Source organism: Podarcis liolepis (genome assembly GCF_965112155.1).
Source record: "Podarcis liolepis genome assembly, chromosome: Z".
In the NCBI taxonomy this organism is placed as follows: domain Eukaryota; kingdom Metazoa; phylum Chordata; class Lepidosauria; order Squamata; family Lacertidae; genus Podarcis; species Podarcis liolepis.
The window spans coordinates 32716074-32735052 of NC_139570.1; the positions used below are offsets into that span (position 1 = coordinate 32716074).

General features: G+C 46.3%; 1 protein-coding gene across 3 annotated transcripts in view; it reads right to left on the reverse strand.

Annotated features, from left to right (window-relative positions):
• The window catches only part of NOTCH1 (notch receptor 1), a 96403-nt gene that overhangs the window by 68475 nt on the left and 8949 nt on the right, over positions 1-18979 (reverse strand). For 2 of the 3 annotated variants that reach the window (XR_014521360.1, XM_083484904.1), the window contains exon 2: positions 17892-17973. Coding sequence is in view for 2 of the 3 variants with exons in the window: in XM_083484904.1 (XP_083341030.1) it covers positions 17892-17973 (82 nt within the window). In the remaining variant the exon portion in view is untranslated. Of the gene's footprint in view, positions 1-12055; positions 12132-17891; positions 17974-18979 lie in introns of those variants that run through there. The other variant, XM_083484905.1, reaches the window with a different exon arrangement.

An 18979-nucleotide genomic window follows, 5' to 3' on the forward strand; every position in this document is an offset into this window, starting at 1 on the left:
GGGCCCTTCCATTACCTCCCATCACATCAGGACATGACATTTAATCTAAGAATGCCACAGCACCCACCCGTCAGCTTCCCGTGTAGGGCTTTGCCAACAAAGTATTTCTTTTAAAAGCACAATCTTGGAACTACCACAACAAAACTACCCATAAATGCAGGTGCTTAATCTAACCTGTTCACCAAATTTTGGGCTTTTCTTTTGAAAACTGGCTCTGTGTGTAGTGAGCTCGGTGTATATTTTCTGCTAACACATCACAGTTTGTACTGCAGGCTGTAGGCAGCGGTGTTGGGCACTGGAAGAAGAGTTGCCTTGGTCATATTGGCAAAGGAGGCTCTGATTTTTCTGAGCGCAGCAGTGCAATTTGTCAAAAGCATGTGTGTAGGTGCACACATTCATTGATCTGCCTGATAGTCCTTCCAATCGAAAGGAATCACAGAACTGCAGTTGGAAGGGACCCCAAGGGTCATTTAGTCCAACCCCCTGCAATGCAGGAATCCGAACTAAAGCATCTATGACGGATGGCCATCCAACCTCTGCTTAAAAACCTCCAAAGAAAGAACCACCACCTTCTGAAGGAAGCTGTTCCACTTATTGTCATAAAGTTCTTCGTGACGTTTAGCTGGAATCTCCTTTCTTGCAACTTTTAGCCATTGGTTTGGGTTCTATCCTCCAGAGCAGGAGAAAACAAGATACACACACACACACACACACACACACACACACACACACACTTGTACGTATATGGACAGTGCTTCATGCATTTGATGACACGGGCTCTGGCCCAGGAAACTGCACTCTACTAGCAGTGCATATGAAAAGGATCTAGGGGTTCTTAGCGGACCACAAGCTCAACAGTGTGATGCAGCAGCAAAATAAGCTAATGCTATTCTAGGCTGCATCAACTGAAGAATAGACCAAGGGAAGTAATAGTCCCGCTGCTTTATTCTGCTATGGTTAGACCACACCTGTGTCTGAATTCTGGGCACCACAATTTAAGGAAGATGTTGACAAGCTGGAACATGTACAGAGGAGGGTGACCAAGATCATCAGGGATCTGGAAACCAAGTCTTATGAGGAATGGTTGAAGGAGCTGGGCATGTGTAGCCTGGAAAAGAGGAGTCTAGAGAAGGCCTGGTAGCCGTTTTCAAATATATAAAGGGCTGTCCCATGGAAGACGGAACAAGCTTGTTTTCTACTGCTCTGGAGGGTAGGACTCTCAATGGCTTCAAGTTACAAGAAAGGAGATTACGACTAAATGTCAGGAAGAACTAGCTGTGGAATGGACTCCCACAGAACATGGTGGACGCTCCTTCATTGAAGGTTTTCAAGCAGAGGTTTGACGGCCATCTGCCATGGATGCTTTAGCTAAGATTCCTGCATCACAGGAGGTTCTAACTCTACAATTCCACGATTCTACAAATATACGTGTTGCGTCTTTCAAAATGCCACAAGATTCTCAAACATTTCTGCTGTAACAAACTGGGTGCATCCTGGAACTGGCTCTCTGCTTTTCTTAGGTGGCGTTTGTTGGAAACGAGGGAGATCTTAGCTGGTGCCTGTTGCACTTCACCAAAATGTGCAGTCTGAGTTAAGAGGCAACAGCATTTCTCACAAATTCTCCTATAAAATTCATTTCGAAGAAGAGACCTGTTGGATCCGTCCAATGGTCCGTCTAGCCCAGCATCCTGTTCTCACAGTAGCTGACCAAATGCCCCAATGGGAAACCCAAAAGCAGCACCTGAGCACAAGAGCACCCTTCCCCTCCTGTGGTTTCCAACAGCTGGTATTCAGAAACATTACTGCCTCTGACTCTGGAGGCAGAGCATAGCCATTGTGGCTAGTGGCTATCAGTGGCCTTATCCTCTCCATGAATTTGCCTAATCTTCTTTTAAAGCTATCCAAAATGCACAAGTGAGTTCTATAGTTTAACTATGCACTATGTGATGAAGGACGTTCTTTTAAATGTCCTGAATCTTCCAACATACAGGTTTGTTGGATGCCCATGAGTTCTAGGTTTAGGAGAGGGAGGAAATATTTCCCCAACTCCAGCTTTGCGCCGCCCCCACCTAGTTTTATAAGTGAGAATGCTAGCTACCCCTTTGGGCAACTGCCTGCTTGACCTCTAGGGAAACTCATAATGGCGAAGCCCAATACTTTTCCTGAATTAAAACTGAAACAGAGCCGACAGTCCTCTGGCAGTCTGGAGCCTGTTTGACAAAACGTGCGCCCCCCCCCCCCGTCTTTTGTTCTCTTATTTCAATATTTCCACTGTTTTTCAGGGCTTTTCTGCCTTTCTACCAGCAACAGGTTTTGTCTCCCCTACACTCTCCCTGTATAGAAATGCCGTCTCCTAACACAACCCCAGGCAGATGTTTTGCTGACCTTTAACCCGCGATCAATTCAAGAGGTTCACCGTTTTTCTTTCACAGCCTCCAGCTCACCATCTGCCACCCCAGGGACAGATGCCACGCACACGCACCCCCACACATCGCACACACTCTCCCCCCCTTAAAAAAAGCCTCACAGTCCGTTTCATCCTGCCCTTTTCTCAGAGCGGGGGGAGTCCCTACTCCCACCTTACGATGGATAAGCCCACTGCCAATCTGACACAGAAATCAAAAGGTCCATCACGGGACAAGAGAAAGCGTGAATTCAGGAGGGGGGAATCTGTCTGCAAAGAAAGAAGTTTCCCATGGACCATAAGGCATCCAAGCTCCACAGCCTCCCTCCCTCAAACTAATTCTGATTCATTCATTTTTAAAACTGCCTGTCCGTTCAACTTGAGGTTTGTTTGTTTTTACCAGAAAGGAACACAGAAAGTCGAGTAGCAAAAGCTATACAAAAAAAGGCCTAGTCATACAGTGGTACCTCGGGTTAAGTACTTAATTTGTTTCGGAGGTCCGTACTTAACCTGAAACTGTTCTTAACCTGAAGCACCACTTTAGCTAATGGGGCCTCCTGCTGCTGCCGCGCCGCCGGAGCACAATTTCTGTTCTCATCCTGAAGCAAAGTTCTTAACCTGAAGCAATATTTCTGGGTTAACGGAGTCTGTAACCTGTAATAGCCCTCTCCTCCATGAATTCATCTGATCCTCTTAACACCATCTAGGTTGGTTGCCATCATTGCCTCCTGTGGGAGCAAGTTCCACAGTTTAACTATGCCCTGAATGAAGAAGCACCACACATTAAGTGAGATCAGCGCTTGTGTGAACCAATGACTTGGATCAATTTCTAAGAAAGTTCTAGGATTGCAAACTAAATGCCCCTCTAAAAAAATTTTCCACACCCAATCCTGCTAACTCTCTGTCATGGAAGCTGCTGCTCCCCAAAATCTTTATCTGTTGGAATCATATTGGCTCTGCCTGTCCGTCCGTCCCCCCCATGGTAAAACAACTCAAGGGGGAGTCTGGGAATAGAAAGGTCACTGCCTTTTAATTAGACCCCCCGCCCGCCTCCACATTAATTAAGCACTAAGAGTTTCCACCTCTGCCGCTCTGACAACTGGGAACCCTCCCAGGTGAGCTGCCAGCCCAGCTCCGTAGCTGACAGCTGCGCTCTCCCCAGCAAATTCCCTAAGTCCTCCTGATTACAGGTATCACCTGGTGGAGATTATAAAGCCCTTCTGCTGCTCCAGGTGCTGTTTTATGGCCCTGCCACCTAGCCCTGTATCTGGAAAGTGCTTAATGATTGATCCATGCAGAGGCTCAAAGTTTGAAGCTGGCTGTAAAAGTCAACAGAAAAAGTGCCTCTCTCTCCACTCTCTGTCCCAGGATGTGCCGCCCCCCACCACCCCGAGGAAAGTTTGGCACTCTTGGGTGTTTATAAAGATTAAAATATAAGGGCTTCTTTCCTCCCATGCCTGGGAGAACTGGGAGGAATATTCTGCAAGAAGACAAAATAGGTTTCTCAGCAATCCAGTACAGATATCGCCTGCCTCAGGTCTAGCAAGTGTTTTATGACACCCATCAAAAGGGGTTGCCGCTCTCCATAAACTGCCTACAGCCACTCCAGGAGCAACAAAAATTGGGGGAAAGGCTGTAGCTGGGCGGTGGAGCATCTGCTTTGAATGCAGAAGGTCCCAGGTTCACTCGCCTGGGGCATCGGCAGGTAAAGCTGGGAAGAGACTCCCTGCCTTAAGTCCCGTAGACAAAACTGAGCTGTGTGGATCACTGATGGGGTTTGGCTCAGCAGAAGGCAGCTAACTTTGGTCCCCAAAAGTGGGAGATGTGCCCCTAAAACAGTAGTCTTCAACCTTTTTAGACCCAGAATCCAAACATGCATCTAGGGACCCATTTCTTAATCTTTTGCTGGTGGCAATGCTCCTGTTGCATACCACTAGTACAGTGGTTCTCAAAGGGTGTGACGCACCACACTAGTGTGGCAGGAGAGGATGGCAAGTGTGGTGGGGAGTTTAAAGGCAATCAAAGGAGCATTTAAACAGTTCAGTGAAGTATAGTACTGTGTAGTACAGGCGGCAACCATTTTGGTGCGCCCAGTTTGACTTCTCCAGCCCAAACAAGCATCAACCCAAGTTTACAGTGGACCCATCCTCAAAGAGAACTTCATTGGCCACTGTATGAACAGGATGCTGGACTAGGTGGGCCGTTGGCCTTATCTAGAAGCCAGACTCTCTTAGATCCTTTCTTAGAAAGTTGCAGAGGCTCTCAATCAGGCAAGGCGGAGGCACTTGCCGCTTGTGGAGAGCTAATCTGTGCTGCCAGGGAGTCTTTCATCAGTTATCCCAGATAAGATAGCTCAATCTCATGACTCAGAGCCTCTCCTTCCAAGCAGTTCCTGTGATTCCAGCACACGCTAGGAAAGGAATCAAGGGCTCTGAGCTTCCTGACTCCACTAAAGCTGCATAGATCTGGATTTGCCATGAGTTTCTTAAATTTAAGAACTTAAGAGCCTGCTGGATCAGGTCAAAAGGGAGCCCACCTAGTCCAGCATCTTGTTCTCACATTGGCCAAACAACCAGGTGCCTCTTCTGGGAAATCTGCAGGCAGGATCTAAGTACAAAGCAACTCTCCCTTCCTACCATTTTCCAGCAACTGGTTTTCAGAAGCATGACTGCCTCCAACCCTGGAGGAGGCAGAGCACAGCCATCATGGCTAGTAGCTATCAACAGCCTTCTCCTCCTCCATGAGAGTTACCAATCCTATTTTTAAGCCATCTAAGCTGGTGGCCATCACTGATGCCTATGGGTGGCAGTTCCATAATTCAGCTGCGCACTGCATGAACCTATGGGTGGAGGAGTTCTGGATGGTTTTGTACCTTTTTGGTCTGACCTCAAGCAAAGAGGAACATGGCGGAGGACCCCTCCCCCCTTGACTTACAAATGAATATGGCTGATATAGTAACTTGGGGCATTCGGATACAGTGGAACCTTGGTTCTTGAACTTAATCCGTTCCGGAAGTCCGTTGAACTCTCAAAACCATTTGAAAACCCAGCCACAGATTCTGATTGGCTGCAGGAACTTCCTGCACTCAAACAGAGGCCGTGTCGGATATTTGGCTTCCGAAAAACATTTGCAAATCGGAACACTTACTTCCGGGTTTTCGGCATTCGGGAGCCAAAACGTACAAGTATCAAGGCGTTCAAGAACCAAGGTACGTATGCCATGAATACATCCAGTTGCTACATTCCACACATTTGTATGCTTGTGGTTTGTTTTTATTTGTTTTATGTCTGGTTTTTGTTCAATAGTGATCTGTAATTGCATATGGACTGTGCATATTGTCAACTCTCTTAAAGCCATCCAAGTTGGTGGCCATAACTGCCTCTTGTAGGAGAGAGTTCTGTAGTTAAAATTCTTCGCTGCATGAAGAAGTACTTCCTTTTATGCATCCTGAATCTCCCAAAAACATCAGCTTGATTAGAGGTCCACGAGTTCCAGTGTTAGAAGAGAGGGAGAAAAGCTAGATGTGGACAAGGCCATGCGTTGGCTAGAAGTCACCTTGTACCCATTAAAGAGCAACAGCTCAGAACCCTGCACAACCGTGCCCTCCGCTTTCTGAGCCTATGCTAGGTGTGGTTTTCACCCCACATTCCCAGATCATTTCTTGAGACCTCAAAATTTCATTTGAAAAGGAAAAAAGCAAGCTTGCATATACAGGGTTAATATTCAAAGACCTGAAGACAAGAGATTCTTCTTAGATTTTTTTTTAAAGAAAGAAAGAAAAGGGGGTGGATGCAAATGATCATTCATAATCCCTTCAGTTGGCAAAGGAGTATTTCTGCTGTGAATGGAACCTTGTAGATGCTTCATTCAAAAGCAGTTCCTCTCTTCCAACCCCAACCCCCCCCCCCGCCCCATTCAGAGACAGACACAAACTGTGATTCTCCCCCCCACTCCTTTTATCAGTGTGGACTGTACTATCTTTTCATTACAATAGGGACTCCCAATTCTTTAAAAAAAACTTTGAAAAAAAATTGGGTGACATTTGCCTACATAACAGCACTGAGGATTTATTCCATACATCCCTCCCTGCCCCACTTGGGATGGAGGAAGAAAAACAATTCTAAGTTGCACACAAATTGGAAAAGAAACACTCCCAAACTTTCACCATAAATGGTAGACATGGGTTTTTGTTGTTGATGATGATAAAAGTTCGCAATTCTGTCTGCAATTTGTTTTTAATTAAGAATGGTGGGGTGTTTTTTTGGGGGGGGGACCGCAAACACAACCAAAGAGGCAGGGTTCTTTTTAAAAAAAAACAAAACACTGTCTGCCATTCATAACTTGCACCTTGCATTTTGCCACTGCTTAATTGTGTCCCGTCCCCCGTCTCCCGATGGCATCCTGGAGTGTTTTAATAAACTTGGATCTGGATGTCTGATGGATTTAATTTTGCACTGCTGTAGGGCAATAGCTGGAGCAATTGTATCTGGGCTAGCTGGTCTAGACTTTCTGAAAGGGAAGAGCAAGGTGGGGGGATTTAAAGGAGGAGGAGGGGAGTGTTAAGAAATGTGGCCCTGATCTCAGGCTGCTTTGTGGTGCTGTGGAGCATTGATGGAGGGATGGTTCTGTTTTTGAGACAAGACCACCACCCCCAACATGTGGCCCAAGGACTGACATCAAAACCAAACTAACTATTTCCTAACAGTTGCTGTCACCAAAAACAAAAAAACTGCACAATCTTTCATCAGCAGATGAGTCAGATGGCATACCAATCAACTGAGAGAACATTTGCAAGGGGGTTAAGTAGAGAACTCCGGACAGTCATAAGTATAAAAGCAAACCACTAGAAATGAACATGGTTTTTGTTTTGTGTTTTTGCTGTTTATTACCTATCCTTCACCCTAAGGTTCTAGGACAAGTGACAACATTAAAAGCCGCTTAAAACAAGTTATAAAAACAAGGTGGGTGCTAACAAGTGGTGTTATCTGTTTTTTCCTCAAGCACTATTATAAGAGAAGCTTCTGGTTGTGTTTGGTGGGCAAAACGGGGGAAAACAATTGCCACTTCCTAAAGCAAACAAGCAGACTTTGCAGAGCAAAGAAATCCTCTCTGCTGGGCTTGGGAGCATACTGTCAGCGGCTCCTCAGACCAAGATTCAGTCAGCGAAGCCCATGTGTCAACATGAGGCCTTATTGACAGACTCTAGACAATGAGGGGAGTCTTGGCCCTCCTGCCATTCTTCCATGGGGTCTCTTGGAAACCCACCTTTCATGGTGAACAACAGGCACTGTGCGGAAAAGCAGTCTGTCACCCCTCTGCCCTTTGACTCTGAAGAGGAGGAGGCAGCTGGATGGGGGGGCAGGGGGCAGTTTCTGAACTCTCCCTGCCAGCTTCCTCTGGGCAATCAATTCTTCCAGGCCACAACAAGTGTCAAGGGGTCTCTCTTCCGCTCTATCCAATCAGACCTAACACATCTCCAAACAACATTTCTGCAAGATACAGACTGAAGCCAGGACACGGAAGATACCTTCCTGCTTTCCCACCTGTTTCTTTACCATGGGCTCTTCTTGTTCTGTGCCTAGAAAGCACAGGTCCAAGCAGTTTTCCACTTGACCCAAGCTTTCTAGCTATGGGTCCAAGTGGTTTTGCTCTGCTTCTAGGGAAAACTTGCTCTTTAGCTTTAAGTTGCGGAAAACCCAGTTGCTGTTTGCTCCAATTCAGTGCTAAAGATTGGATTTCCCCAGGAGAAAATGGCGGGGAAAGTTGAAGTCTGGATGAGCCCAGTGTTCAAAAAGAGTACAGTCAGAAATTAAAGCCAACCCCCCCCCCCTCTCGTGTTTCTACTTGTTGCACCAGACTCTCGTGACCAGCTGTGTGTCTGGAGCAAAGAGGAACGAACGGCCAGTTCCATCCAAGCCCCCAAGCTATGAAGGGCTCGCATTTTCTTGCCAGAGCACCTCAAATGACTGGCTTAGCTGTGATTCCCAGAAAGGGAGAGAGATGAGGGTGCAGTTTTGGCATAATTTGTAAAAGGTACAAATCGGCTTTCTAGACATATAAATGCCACCTGAATAAGTGTGTGTGTGTGTGTGTGTGTGTGTGTGTGTGTGTGTGTGTGTATGTAGGGTAGAGATATACAGGTCCAAGGAGCATGCAAAGAGGAAAAAACTTGTTAAAGAAGGCACTGGTTTACGTGCCTGTAAACTCTTGCAGGTAAGCCAAGCGTGAAACTTCTCTGTTAAAATGCAACTCCTCACCATCAATCCCTCTTCCTTGAAACCTTCCTTGGTCATTCCACTAAAAAGGTATGGCAACCCAGACCCAGGAAGTTAATTGCTTTCAACTTTGATGAACTCTACCCTTGAATAACTTCAGACATGGGGTGGGGGGTGGAGATAAAGAGAAGCAGAGGCAGAACAAGGAATCAGTGCAAAACACTCATCAGACCAAGACACAAACAGGGAGGTGGGATTCCCTGGGGGGGGCGGGGAGTACTAAGAGGCAAGGGGTGACAGGGAGGCACTGGAGGTGTAAATGCCTATCAGACTTGGAATAAATGTGAAGTTAATTCTTACCATTTTGTCTCTACAGCTATAGCAGGCACTGTAACCTTTCCACAGTTTTGACTTCACCCCCAAAGACACACCCCTAAGCCAATGCCAACAAAATTATCATGTAAACTGCTGTTCTGATTAATGCTTCTTATAAGATAGAGTATGGTGCATGCCAGATGAGTTTATGAAACCAGTAGCCTGGAAAAAGAAAAGGGAACCACTGAGCTGTACTGAATCTGAGCTGTTGACATTGCAAAGTAAACTGCACTCATTTCTTGGGAGGGGATGAGGGGGGCACTGCCTCATCAGTATGAGTTATTGCCCCAGCCTTTGAATAAGTCAACTCTGTCCTCCTTCCCATGGATAAGAGGGGTGTGGAATGCAGCCTTTGGAAGTTCCCCCCAGGCGCTCTCAATCTAAAATTCCTGCAAGATAGCCGGCAGGTCCAGGGACTCCCCCCACCCCACCCCACTTAGGAAGTGCCGTTCTATTCAGTGTGGGCCAGGAATCTGATGGGAGCACAGAAGATGAAGAGGGGAAGCCTTGGGAGAAGCATGTGGAGAGCCACTGGCAGCCAGTGTAGGCAATACTGTACTGAGCTAGATAGGCCAAAGGTCTGGCTTGCTAGAAGGCATCTTACGAAACTGTGGACGTTGTAGGTGTGCCAGTGTGCAGGTTCCCCACTCCCCAAGTCTAGCTTCCTAAAAGCGCCTCCTGAGTCAGTGTGGTCAGAATGCTACTGGGGGTTCAGCGTCAGAGGACCAGAGTTCTGAGTTTAGTGGGCACAGGCCATCTCCCCTTAGGCAAAACACCCCCACAGGATAGACTTAGGGTTGTTCTACCAGATCCCTGCCCGGTTCCAGGTCACTCCAAGGACAGCTGCACGTGCCCAGCATCCAAAGACTGCCAGCAGCAAAAGGCGACAAGGCTATGAAGCAGATTTCTCTCCCAATTCCACTTCCAAATAGCGCCCAACCTAGGAAAGGAGCCAAAAGGCTGTCAGAACCTCAAAGAGGTGTCAATTCTTTTGGAATTAAGACAGGGACCAAAATTTCACACTCCCTGCTGCAAAGCACAGAAGCCACAAGATGTTGCCAGAGCTTGTGTGTGTGTGCTTGCAATGTTTCTATGCCAAACCCAACACTTTATACAATGCAGCTGGACTGTCCCCTGACTGAGATAAGCAAGAGAGACAGAGCGGTGTAATACTTAAGTATGTCGGACTAGCATTGGGGAGGCCCCTGGGTTCGAATCTCAGCCCAGCCACAATCCTCACAGGGTGATCTTGGGCCAGCCCCACACATACTCACACAACAGCCCCACACTCCCCCCCTCTTCCTGTGGTTTCCAGCACCTGGTACAGTGGTGCCTCGCAAGACGAAATTAATTCGTTCCACGAGTTTTTTCCTCTAGCGAATTTTTTGTCTTGCGAAGCACGGTGTCGGAAAAGTTTTGGAAAAGCTTCAAAAATCACCAAAAACCTCAAAAAAGGCTACCACACCGCGTTCTATGAGTTGCTCCTCGAAGTCAAGTCGCAACTGTATTAACGGTGTTAAGAAAAAGGAAACAAACTTGCAAAAAACGCAAGACGTTTTCGTCTTGCGAAGCAAGCCCATAGGGAAATTCGTCTTGCGAAGCAGCTCAAAAACCGCAAAACCCTTTCGTCTAGCGAGTTTTTCGTCTTGCGAGGCATTCGTCTTGCGGGGCACCACTGTATTTGGAAGCATTGTGGCTTCAAAACATGGAGGGCAGAGCATAGCCATCACGGCCGGTTGCCCTCAAAAGTCCTCCATGAATTGGTATAATCCAATCTTCATGAAATCTTGGTTTAACTTTAGACCTTGCAAGTTTGGGGGAAGAGAAACCAGCCCGATGCAAGGCAGGGCTGCATGCCCAACTGAGGAATAGAATTTAGGGAAGGGGTGTGTTTGTTTCCTTCCACTTGCCGTCTCTTTATAATAATGAACACAGGCCCACGATACCGGAAGCCAGTCCTTTAGCACCAAACTGCTTTTTTGTTCTGTGTCATGGGCTGCTCTCAGCAGCGCCACAAATGCATTTCATCTCTCTCTGCAAAACCAGAAATGCCCATTTAAGTTTACAGAGCCACAGAAAAGAGGAAGCTGCGAAGGAAATGGCTGTGCTTGTAGTTCACTTCTGGGTTGAAGCAAAAGATCACCCTGTCTCAAGCAGAGGAGGCACCCTTGTCAACAAAGAATGGCAGCCAAATTAGGTTTCACTTATTGTTTGTGTTTTAAAAATTATTATTTAATTGCATAACATTCATAGACTGATGGATGGTAAAAAAGGCAAACAAAGGTCAAAGGGGTTTACAAAAAATATATATGAAGCAATGAAATCATCAGTTAAAACAATTGAAAACTTTGAAATTCCCTGCTTGTTGGAATCAAGCAGCTGCCTTCACTGTTCCCTTTTTGGCACTTGCTAAAAACATTTTTGTTTAGGCAAGTCCTATGCCAATATGTAGAATGGCTGGTGTGTGTTTTAATCCAGTTTTTAGTTTATTGCTGATCTTACTTAAAAAAAAATATTTTAACAGTTATTTTTAACTGTTTTAACTGATAATTTTATTCTTTTTGTAAATCACTTTGAGGTTTTTTTCACAAGCGTAAGCATTTTACTTTTGAAAAAAGGCTATGTGAAACTTTTAAAAAATCCTAAACAAAAATGTTTCTAACAGGTGTACAGCAAAGGGGCTGGCCTGGCATCAGTAGGCAAGGAGTTCTGAAGGGCAGGTACCACCACATTAAAAGATCTGATTTCTTAAAAATGGGAATGAGTGTTATGTGGGACCTGTAACAGTTCCAGTAAGACTATTCCCTGTTCCTTTATGGACTTCCTCTGGCTATTTTAACACCACATCCTTTTCCTGCCCACTGAGAGTCCCTATTCTCTCTCTTGCCCACCCCATCCCCCACATTGCTGTTATTTGATGGAATTAACAGCAGCTTAAAACGGGAGGAAAAAACTCAGGCAGAAAAACTTCCACCTCTCACAGCATTAAACAATGGCGTTAAATAACCCCAGGGCTGGATGGGAAGAAACCCAATACCAGAAGGGGCTTTGGACTCCTCACCATAAGAAGCTTTCCATGCAAGGTCCTTTACTTACTCTCCTCGTCTGGTATGGTTTTCTCTGCAACACCCATGAGTGTTAAGCAACCCCTGCAAAAAAGCTAAGAACCTAAGAAGGGCCTGCTTGATTGGGCCAAGGGATCCCATCCAGTCCAGTATCCTTTATTCACATTGGCCAGCCAGATGCCCCCAATAGGAAGCCCAAAAACAGGACCCAAGTGCAATAGCTGTGCTCTCCCCTCCTGCAGTCACCAACAACTGGTATTCAGAACCATTTCTGCTTCAAACTGTGGAGGCAGAGAATAGCTATCCCATGTCAGACATACTGTCCTCTGCTGCTGGCACCCATTTTGAACCTTCCATGGCCGGAGGCTTGGGAGGCAGAGGCAGTTGCCCGGCTGGTGGGGTTGGAAACAACAAGAAGCAGCACCTCACAACTTTATCCCCCCTCACGAGAATGAAGGATCAGTTTCAAACATCAGAATCTAATTTCTAGGCAGCTGCCACTTCTGAAAATGACGCCTTGAGGTGCAAATCATCACCCAATCACCTGGCCTCCATTCATTTCCAGTAGCCAACAGGGCCAGCCATCTAAAAAGCTGTTCTCTCCATAGTGGCCTTCTGCGAAAATGGGCCGCCTTGGCTGGGCCACCCTGCTCCTCTTGGGGCTCAAGTCGCAGTGTATTGCCAACATAGGCATAAGATCAAATTGCTAGAACCAAGGTTTGGCCTAGCTGGGCAACTACCAAGGGGCCACACCTAGAAGGATGACCCCTCGAAAAAGCCCCTCCCCATCCTCTTCCACACTGCTTGTCCACCTGACTCTCACTGTGGCCCAGACAACTGCAGCAGCAGGAGAGAAACCTCCTGTCAGCCAAAATGGGGATGCCATTGCCATGCAAGGCCCATGGCAGGTATGTTCACATCACCTGGGCTCCAGAGCTGCACACATAAGCCAGCCCAACTCTGGGCCAGTTTATGAGCACATCCTTCTACCCAATCACTCATCCAAACCCTGCCCCCCCCCAATAGCACCATCTGCTTCTAACTAAGCCAGCGGGTTGAGGGAGTTCCTGGGAAAGTGGCAAGCCGCGTCACCACAATCCCAAGACAAATAAATAAATAAGCAAGTCCCTTTTCATCTGTGGTGGGGATGCCAGCCTGAGAGACAGAGATGCCAAGGTCTAATTGGTACCTACGACAGCTCCATGATCCCTACAGAAACCGTTTCATCTGATCTGGGAAAAAGCATTTAGCCCAAGTGAAGGGCCCAATTTTTTCCTCTGCAAAGCTGCAGTTAGCACTTTCCACCCCAAAGCCACAGGACTCCGCAGGAAAAAAGCTGAAGCTACCATCAGTGCTTGTTGGCACAAGACCAGCCCTGCCACCTCCAAGCACTCATTTTGTTTTTATCATATTATATATCTAGATAGATAGATAGTTTTGCTTTCTGGTTTCTATGTGCTTTTCTCGCTATTTTTGCAAGGATGACGGAACACAGATCATCACATGCAAGGGAAAAACTTCGTTCTAAGCAGGTGGGCTGGGACTATTATTCCATTTATCTATTTTAAAAAGTTGGCTATTTTCTTTCTATGGGCATATAATCTAGTAAGAACAAAATAGTGTGGCTAAAATTATCTTTCATAAATTTTTATTTATTTATTTTTACCCCATTTTTTGGAAAGGTCTTATCTACAAAGCAGCTTCCACTGTTATCTAGAATTGTTTTGCAAACATTACAGTATATAAAAAAGTTCACCTGGATGTGATTCCTATTTACCAAAGGCAGCCAGGAGAGTTTTAATTTGACTTTTGAAGTTGGAAACAAGATTCTCAAGTTGAGGAGACCTCCTGCACACTGCGGCAACTGAGACATGATTCTCTTCTCAAAATGCTTCAGCAGATCCCAGTTTCAATTCCTGCTACTGCCTTGAAAACATCATCCAAGTTCCTACACTGTCCACAAAATACAGTGTAACAGAAACATCTTGGAAGGGTAGGGCCCTGGCTCAGTGGTAAGAGCAGCTGCCTGGCATGCAGAAGACAGTCAGTGCTCATGCATAGAAAGAGCAGAAGAGGAGGCAACTCTGGCACATGTTGCTTCCTAGATTTTGGTCCTCCTTGCAGGGCTGATGTGGGGGAGTATTTGGCCCTCCAGATTTTGCTGAACTACAATTCCCACCAGCTCCAGAGAGTGTGGCCAATGTGGCAGGGAGAAGGATGGGAATTGTAGTTCAGCAACATCTGGAAGCTGAAAGGTCCCTCCCCCCACTCACCTATCCAGAGATTGTGGTCCAGGACAACAGCACCTTAGAAATCCTGCCAAAGGATTTAATGTCTTATTTTAACTGATGGTATATAACCCACTTTGGCAGGCTCAGTGGTCGAAAAGCAGTTTGCAAATGCTATGAAATGAAATAAACTGTATATAACAATGCCATTTGCATTTGTCCAACTATACACAGCCAGGCTTGGATGGGCAGCCATGCAAATATATCAGCCCTCAGGGCTGCAGACCTTTCCCCAGAAAACCTTGAATGGGAAAACATTTTCTCTAGGCAAATCTTAAGCTTGATTTTTATCAGAACATTTTTGTTCAGGTTGCAACTGAAAAATGTTCTGACACCCAAGACAGAGAGAGTGCACCATCTAATGCAGCCTGCTTACTTGTTTACTTTCATATTTAGTTGAAAAAATTAAAAAGTTGGAAACTTTCAAACTTGCTGAAGGTTGCCTAGCAATATTGCTCCTGAAGGCTTGCTTCCATTTGTGATCACTGCTAGCAAATTTTATGAAACAGAAAAAAAGGTTCCATTCCACATCGCTGCTTGGCCCTTTCAATGATGATGACCACTGGAAGCCGTCCAAATATTGATATATATATGACATGACTAGAGGTTTCTAGGCTGGCTTGAGACACCAGGAGGAAATTCATGGCTGCGTTCTCCCACTGTCATCCTTGCTCATTCTACAAGTGGGAAGTCCTCTGAACGTCGCACGCCCCCCCCCCCCGCCACAGCTCACACGCCTCAGGCCTAATTAGATTCCCCTGCCATCTGTACACCCAATGTAAATCAAGGGGAATACAAGAAGGCTTCTTTTTTGGAGGAAGAAATAGTAAGGGGGGCAGAATAGCCAAAGAGAGAAATTGGGGGAGGGGGGACACCCAGAGAAGAGAGAGTGAGAATGGGGGGTGGGTGAGGGTACAGGAGGTGGGGAAGAGGAGTCAGTTATGCATTCTGGGAAGCCCTCCGCGATTAGTCACATAGCATTAATCTGCATCCCGCAACAATAGCTGCTGAATTTCGACCGAATCCCAGCTGTCACTCCCTGAATGAAAGAAAACAAGATTTAGAGCGTCAAGCGTCCTTACAGCTTCTGCAGAAGGGGGGGACGACTGTGCGGTGCGCATTCATTAGCGGCTCACAAAGGCGCCCAGCCTTTGTCCCTTAAATTGCTCATGTGCCCGATTAATTTGCTGAAGGGTTCTCTTCTCTCTCCCCCTGTCCCCCCCCTCTCCCGCCCATCATCCCCGGAGCAAACAGAAGACGCCAAATGTGGGGGCAAAATTAAAGAAGTGGAGCAGACAAGGGACAGAGAGGTGCAGGCTTTCCATCCCCCACCCTCAATTCCAAACTGCACCGAAAAAGTCTGCCATTCAACAGTTGGGATTAGGAATGCCTGTAGGGAGAGCTGCTTCCTTAGAGAGACGCACCCCCCCTTTTTTTAAAAAGAGCCTTCACATTTGCTTCCAACAGGTGGAGTTAAAAAAAACACACCAAAACAAGCAATCTCAACATATCCAGCTCTCAATCAAATTCTGTTCCAGGACTCTTGCAAGCAGTGGATTCCACTGAACATATCCTGAGGCTACATGCATTTGGGGACAGGAGGGGCAGAGAGGCTGCTGCCTTCTGCTTTTCTTTTATAGAAGGGTTAAGAAAAGAGAGCAGAGGTGGAGGAGATGCTGGGTCGTCGTCGTCGTCGTCCCCCGCACCCCACATTAATTGGTGGGCAACTTGTTCCCTGCAGCCATCACTTGGGGAAGCCCATGAGAAACTCAAAGGCTCTTAAACTTTCCTCACTGTAGGGAACTTGGTGGCACTGCAATAAAGCTGCTGGCATTTCCAAGTGCAACTGGGGGGAAATCCCTGCCTTAAAACCTGGAGTGTCACTGCCAGCCAGTGCAGACAACATCCATGGTCTGACTGCATATAAGGCAGCTGCTTATTTCCATACTTAATTCACAGAAACATAAGGCAAGCATCCTGGAATGGGTCAAAAGGAGTCCCCATTTACTCCAGCATCCTGTTCGCAACAGTGCTCCGATGGCAAGCGACCTGCAAGCAGTACCTGAGCTCAACAGCAACTCTCGCCTCCTGTGATTCCCAGCAACTGGTGCTTCTGACATCTCTTTCTTCAGAAACATTAGGAGTATTGGGGGGGGGGGAGAGACTGCTTTGCATGCAGAAGGTCCCAAGCAGCATCTCCAGGCAGGGCTGAGATGGACAGATTCCTGATCCCCAAACCCTGGAGAGCTGCTGCCAGCCACTGCAGACAACACTGTTCCAGATAAACTAATGGCCTGACTTACTATTATTTATTTATTTATTTGAGTGAAACACACATACTGCTTGATAGTAGCAAAAACTCTCAGCGGTTTAAAAGCACAAGGCAGCTTCTTATGCTCATCATCCAAAATCTAGACAAGGGCTGGCTATTCCCACTTGGAAGAGGCTCTGTCCCTCAACCCCAGTTATCTCTAATCCCCAGCACAGAGCACAAGTACGACATACACTCATTAGGGCCATACACAATTACAGATCAATTGACATGGATAGTTTAGGGTTGCTCAGTTAAATTGCAATCATCCGCCTCCTTCCCCTTCCACAAAGTTCAGCATGAATTAAAGGGGAGGGTGTGTGTGTGGGTGGGTGGGTGTGGGTGGGTGTGTGTGTTATCCTCACGATCGCTCTTAGATGCATGCTGCCATGTTGAAACTACTTTGGATAATGGCAACTCCACAGATGGAACTGCACCTTGAACCCAGGTTCAGCTCCCAAGGATCCAGACTGCAAACTCCCATCAGCACAGCATTGTTTCATATCACACAGACACACATATGCCTGTGTTTGCAGCAGTTAATAGAAGATGCACATCCCCAAACTCTTAGTGGGGATGGGGATTGGGAGCGATGGCAGGAAATTGTTGGCTCCCAGCGTCACATCTATCACATGTGGAGACTAAAAGTTGTCTCCCTCTTAATAGGCACACCCCAATGTAATATCAGGCTATCTGACTCCTTCTGGAAGCCATATTGTAATCCTGGACTTCAAACTCAAAATGTAAAGTGTCCTATTAAAATCTGGAGCCCTTTTCTGCCTATCAGAACCAGGTTGCAGATTAGCTTCCATCAGTCCATGTATGTTTTTTAAAAAACAAAACAGGTAGGGAATCTGCTTCAGCCCAAGGGCCACACTGCCTTCTGGGCAACTGCCCAAGGGCCATACTGCCAGTGGTAGGTGGGGCCAAAAGTGAGTAGGACAACCACTTTAAGTTATACCTTTGTAAGTAGGTTAAGGGTTATTTGTTGTTGTTGTTGTTGTTGTTGTTACACACTCCTCCATACCCCTCTCCTCCAAGCAGAGGGTATCCTCAGAATTCAAGGACATATTCCAAGCCACCCAAAAAAAATTGGGATGCAAAGCCGGGTGTATGTTGCCTGGGGAGAGTTCCAAGGGCCAGACAGAGAGGTCTTGAGGGCCACATCTGGCCCCCAGGTCTGAGGATGTAAACCAGAAGTCACACCTCCACTGCATATAATTTCGCACTTACCGGCAAACCCCTGTTCCATTGGGGTAGGTTTCACACCTTCCTCCATTCAAGCAGGACTCCGAAGCTTGGGAACACTGGATGCCTGCAATGAGACCGCAGAGAGTTACAGTGGTACCTCAGGTTACAGACGCTTCAGGTTACAGACTCCACTAACCCAGAAATAGTACCTGGGGTTAAGAACTTTGCTTCAGGGTGAGAACAGTAATTGTGCGGCGGCAGTGGGAGACCCCATTTGTGGTACCTCAGGTTAAGAACAGTTTCAGGTTAAGAACGGACCTCCAGAACGAATTAAGTTCTTAACCTGAGGTACCACTGTATTTGGGAATTTGGTTGAAAAGGCAATGTAGGACAAGGCTTAGATCATAGGACTTGAATCCTGAAACCTGGGAAACTTCAGACCACCTTCATTCTTAAGTCAGCCAACAGCCTGAGTCTGGGCCTTGCCTCAACCTCAGATCCCCATCTGTGAAATGGGGACAGGATTCCTTTACCTTGTGGGGTTGTTAATGCTGAGAGGAAAGAGGTCTGATGATTATATTTCTTTGACTGTGGCAGCATTCAGGGGTTTTTTGGTTTTTTTAAACCAAGCTAGAATGCTAAGTGAGTACAATGTATTCAAGTTTATGGAGTAGGTCACCGCAAGCCGCCTGCCGCTTATCTCCACCCTAGTTTATTATTTGCAAGGAGTGATTATTCTGTGGTATTATGGCAGTGGACAAAGCTGCAGTCTAACTCCTGATTTTGTGAGGAACGTATTGTTATAATTTGTTTTAATATCAAATAAATGTGTTTTAAAAAAGAAAAGGAAAACATTATTTCCAAGCCTTTGGAGAGTAGTAAACACAGAATAAGCAAAAAGGAAACAAGTTCAGATATAGCAGCAATTGTTTGCAATTCAGTTTAGGAACTGAAAACAACCCAAAGATTTGCAAAGAGGGGCATTTTTCTTTGTAAAGAAAGGGATTTTTTTTACAGCCCTTCAGTTTTTCTAGTTCTACACGATTCACTTTCCTCCACTACAGACATGCAACAAGTAGGAATTCAGCATCAGTCAGGCAAAAGAGAAGAGAAGAGAAGAGAAGAGAAGA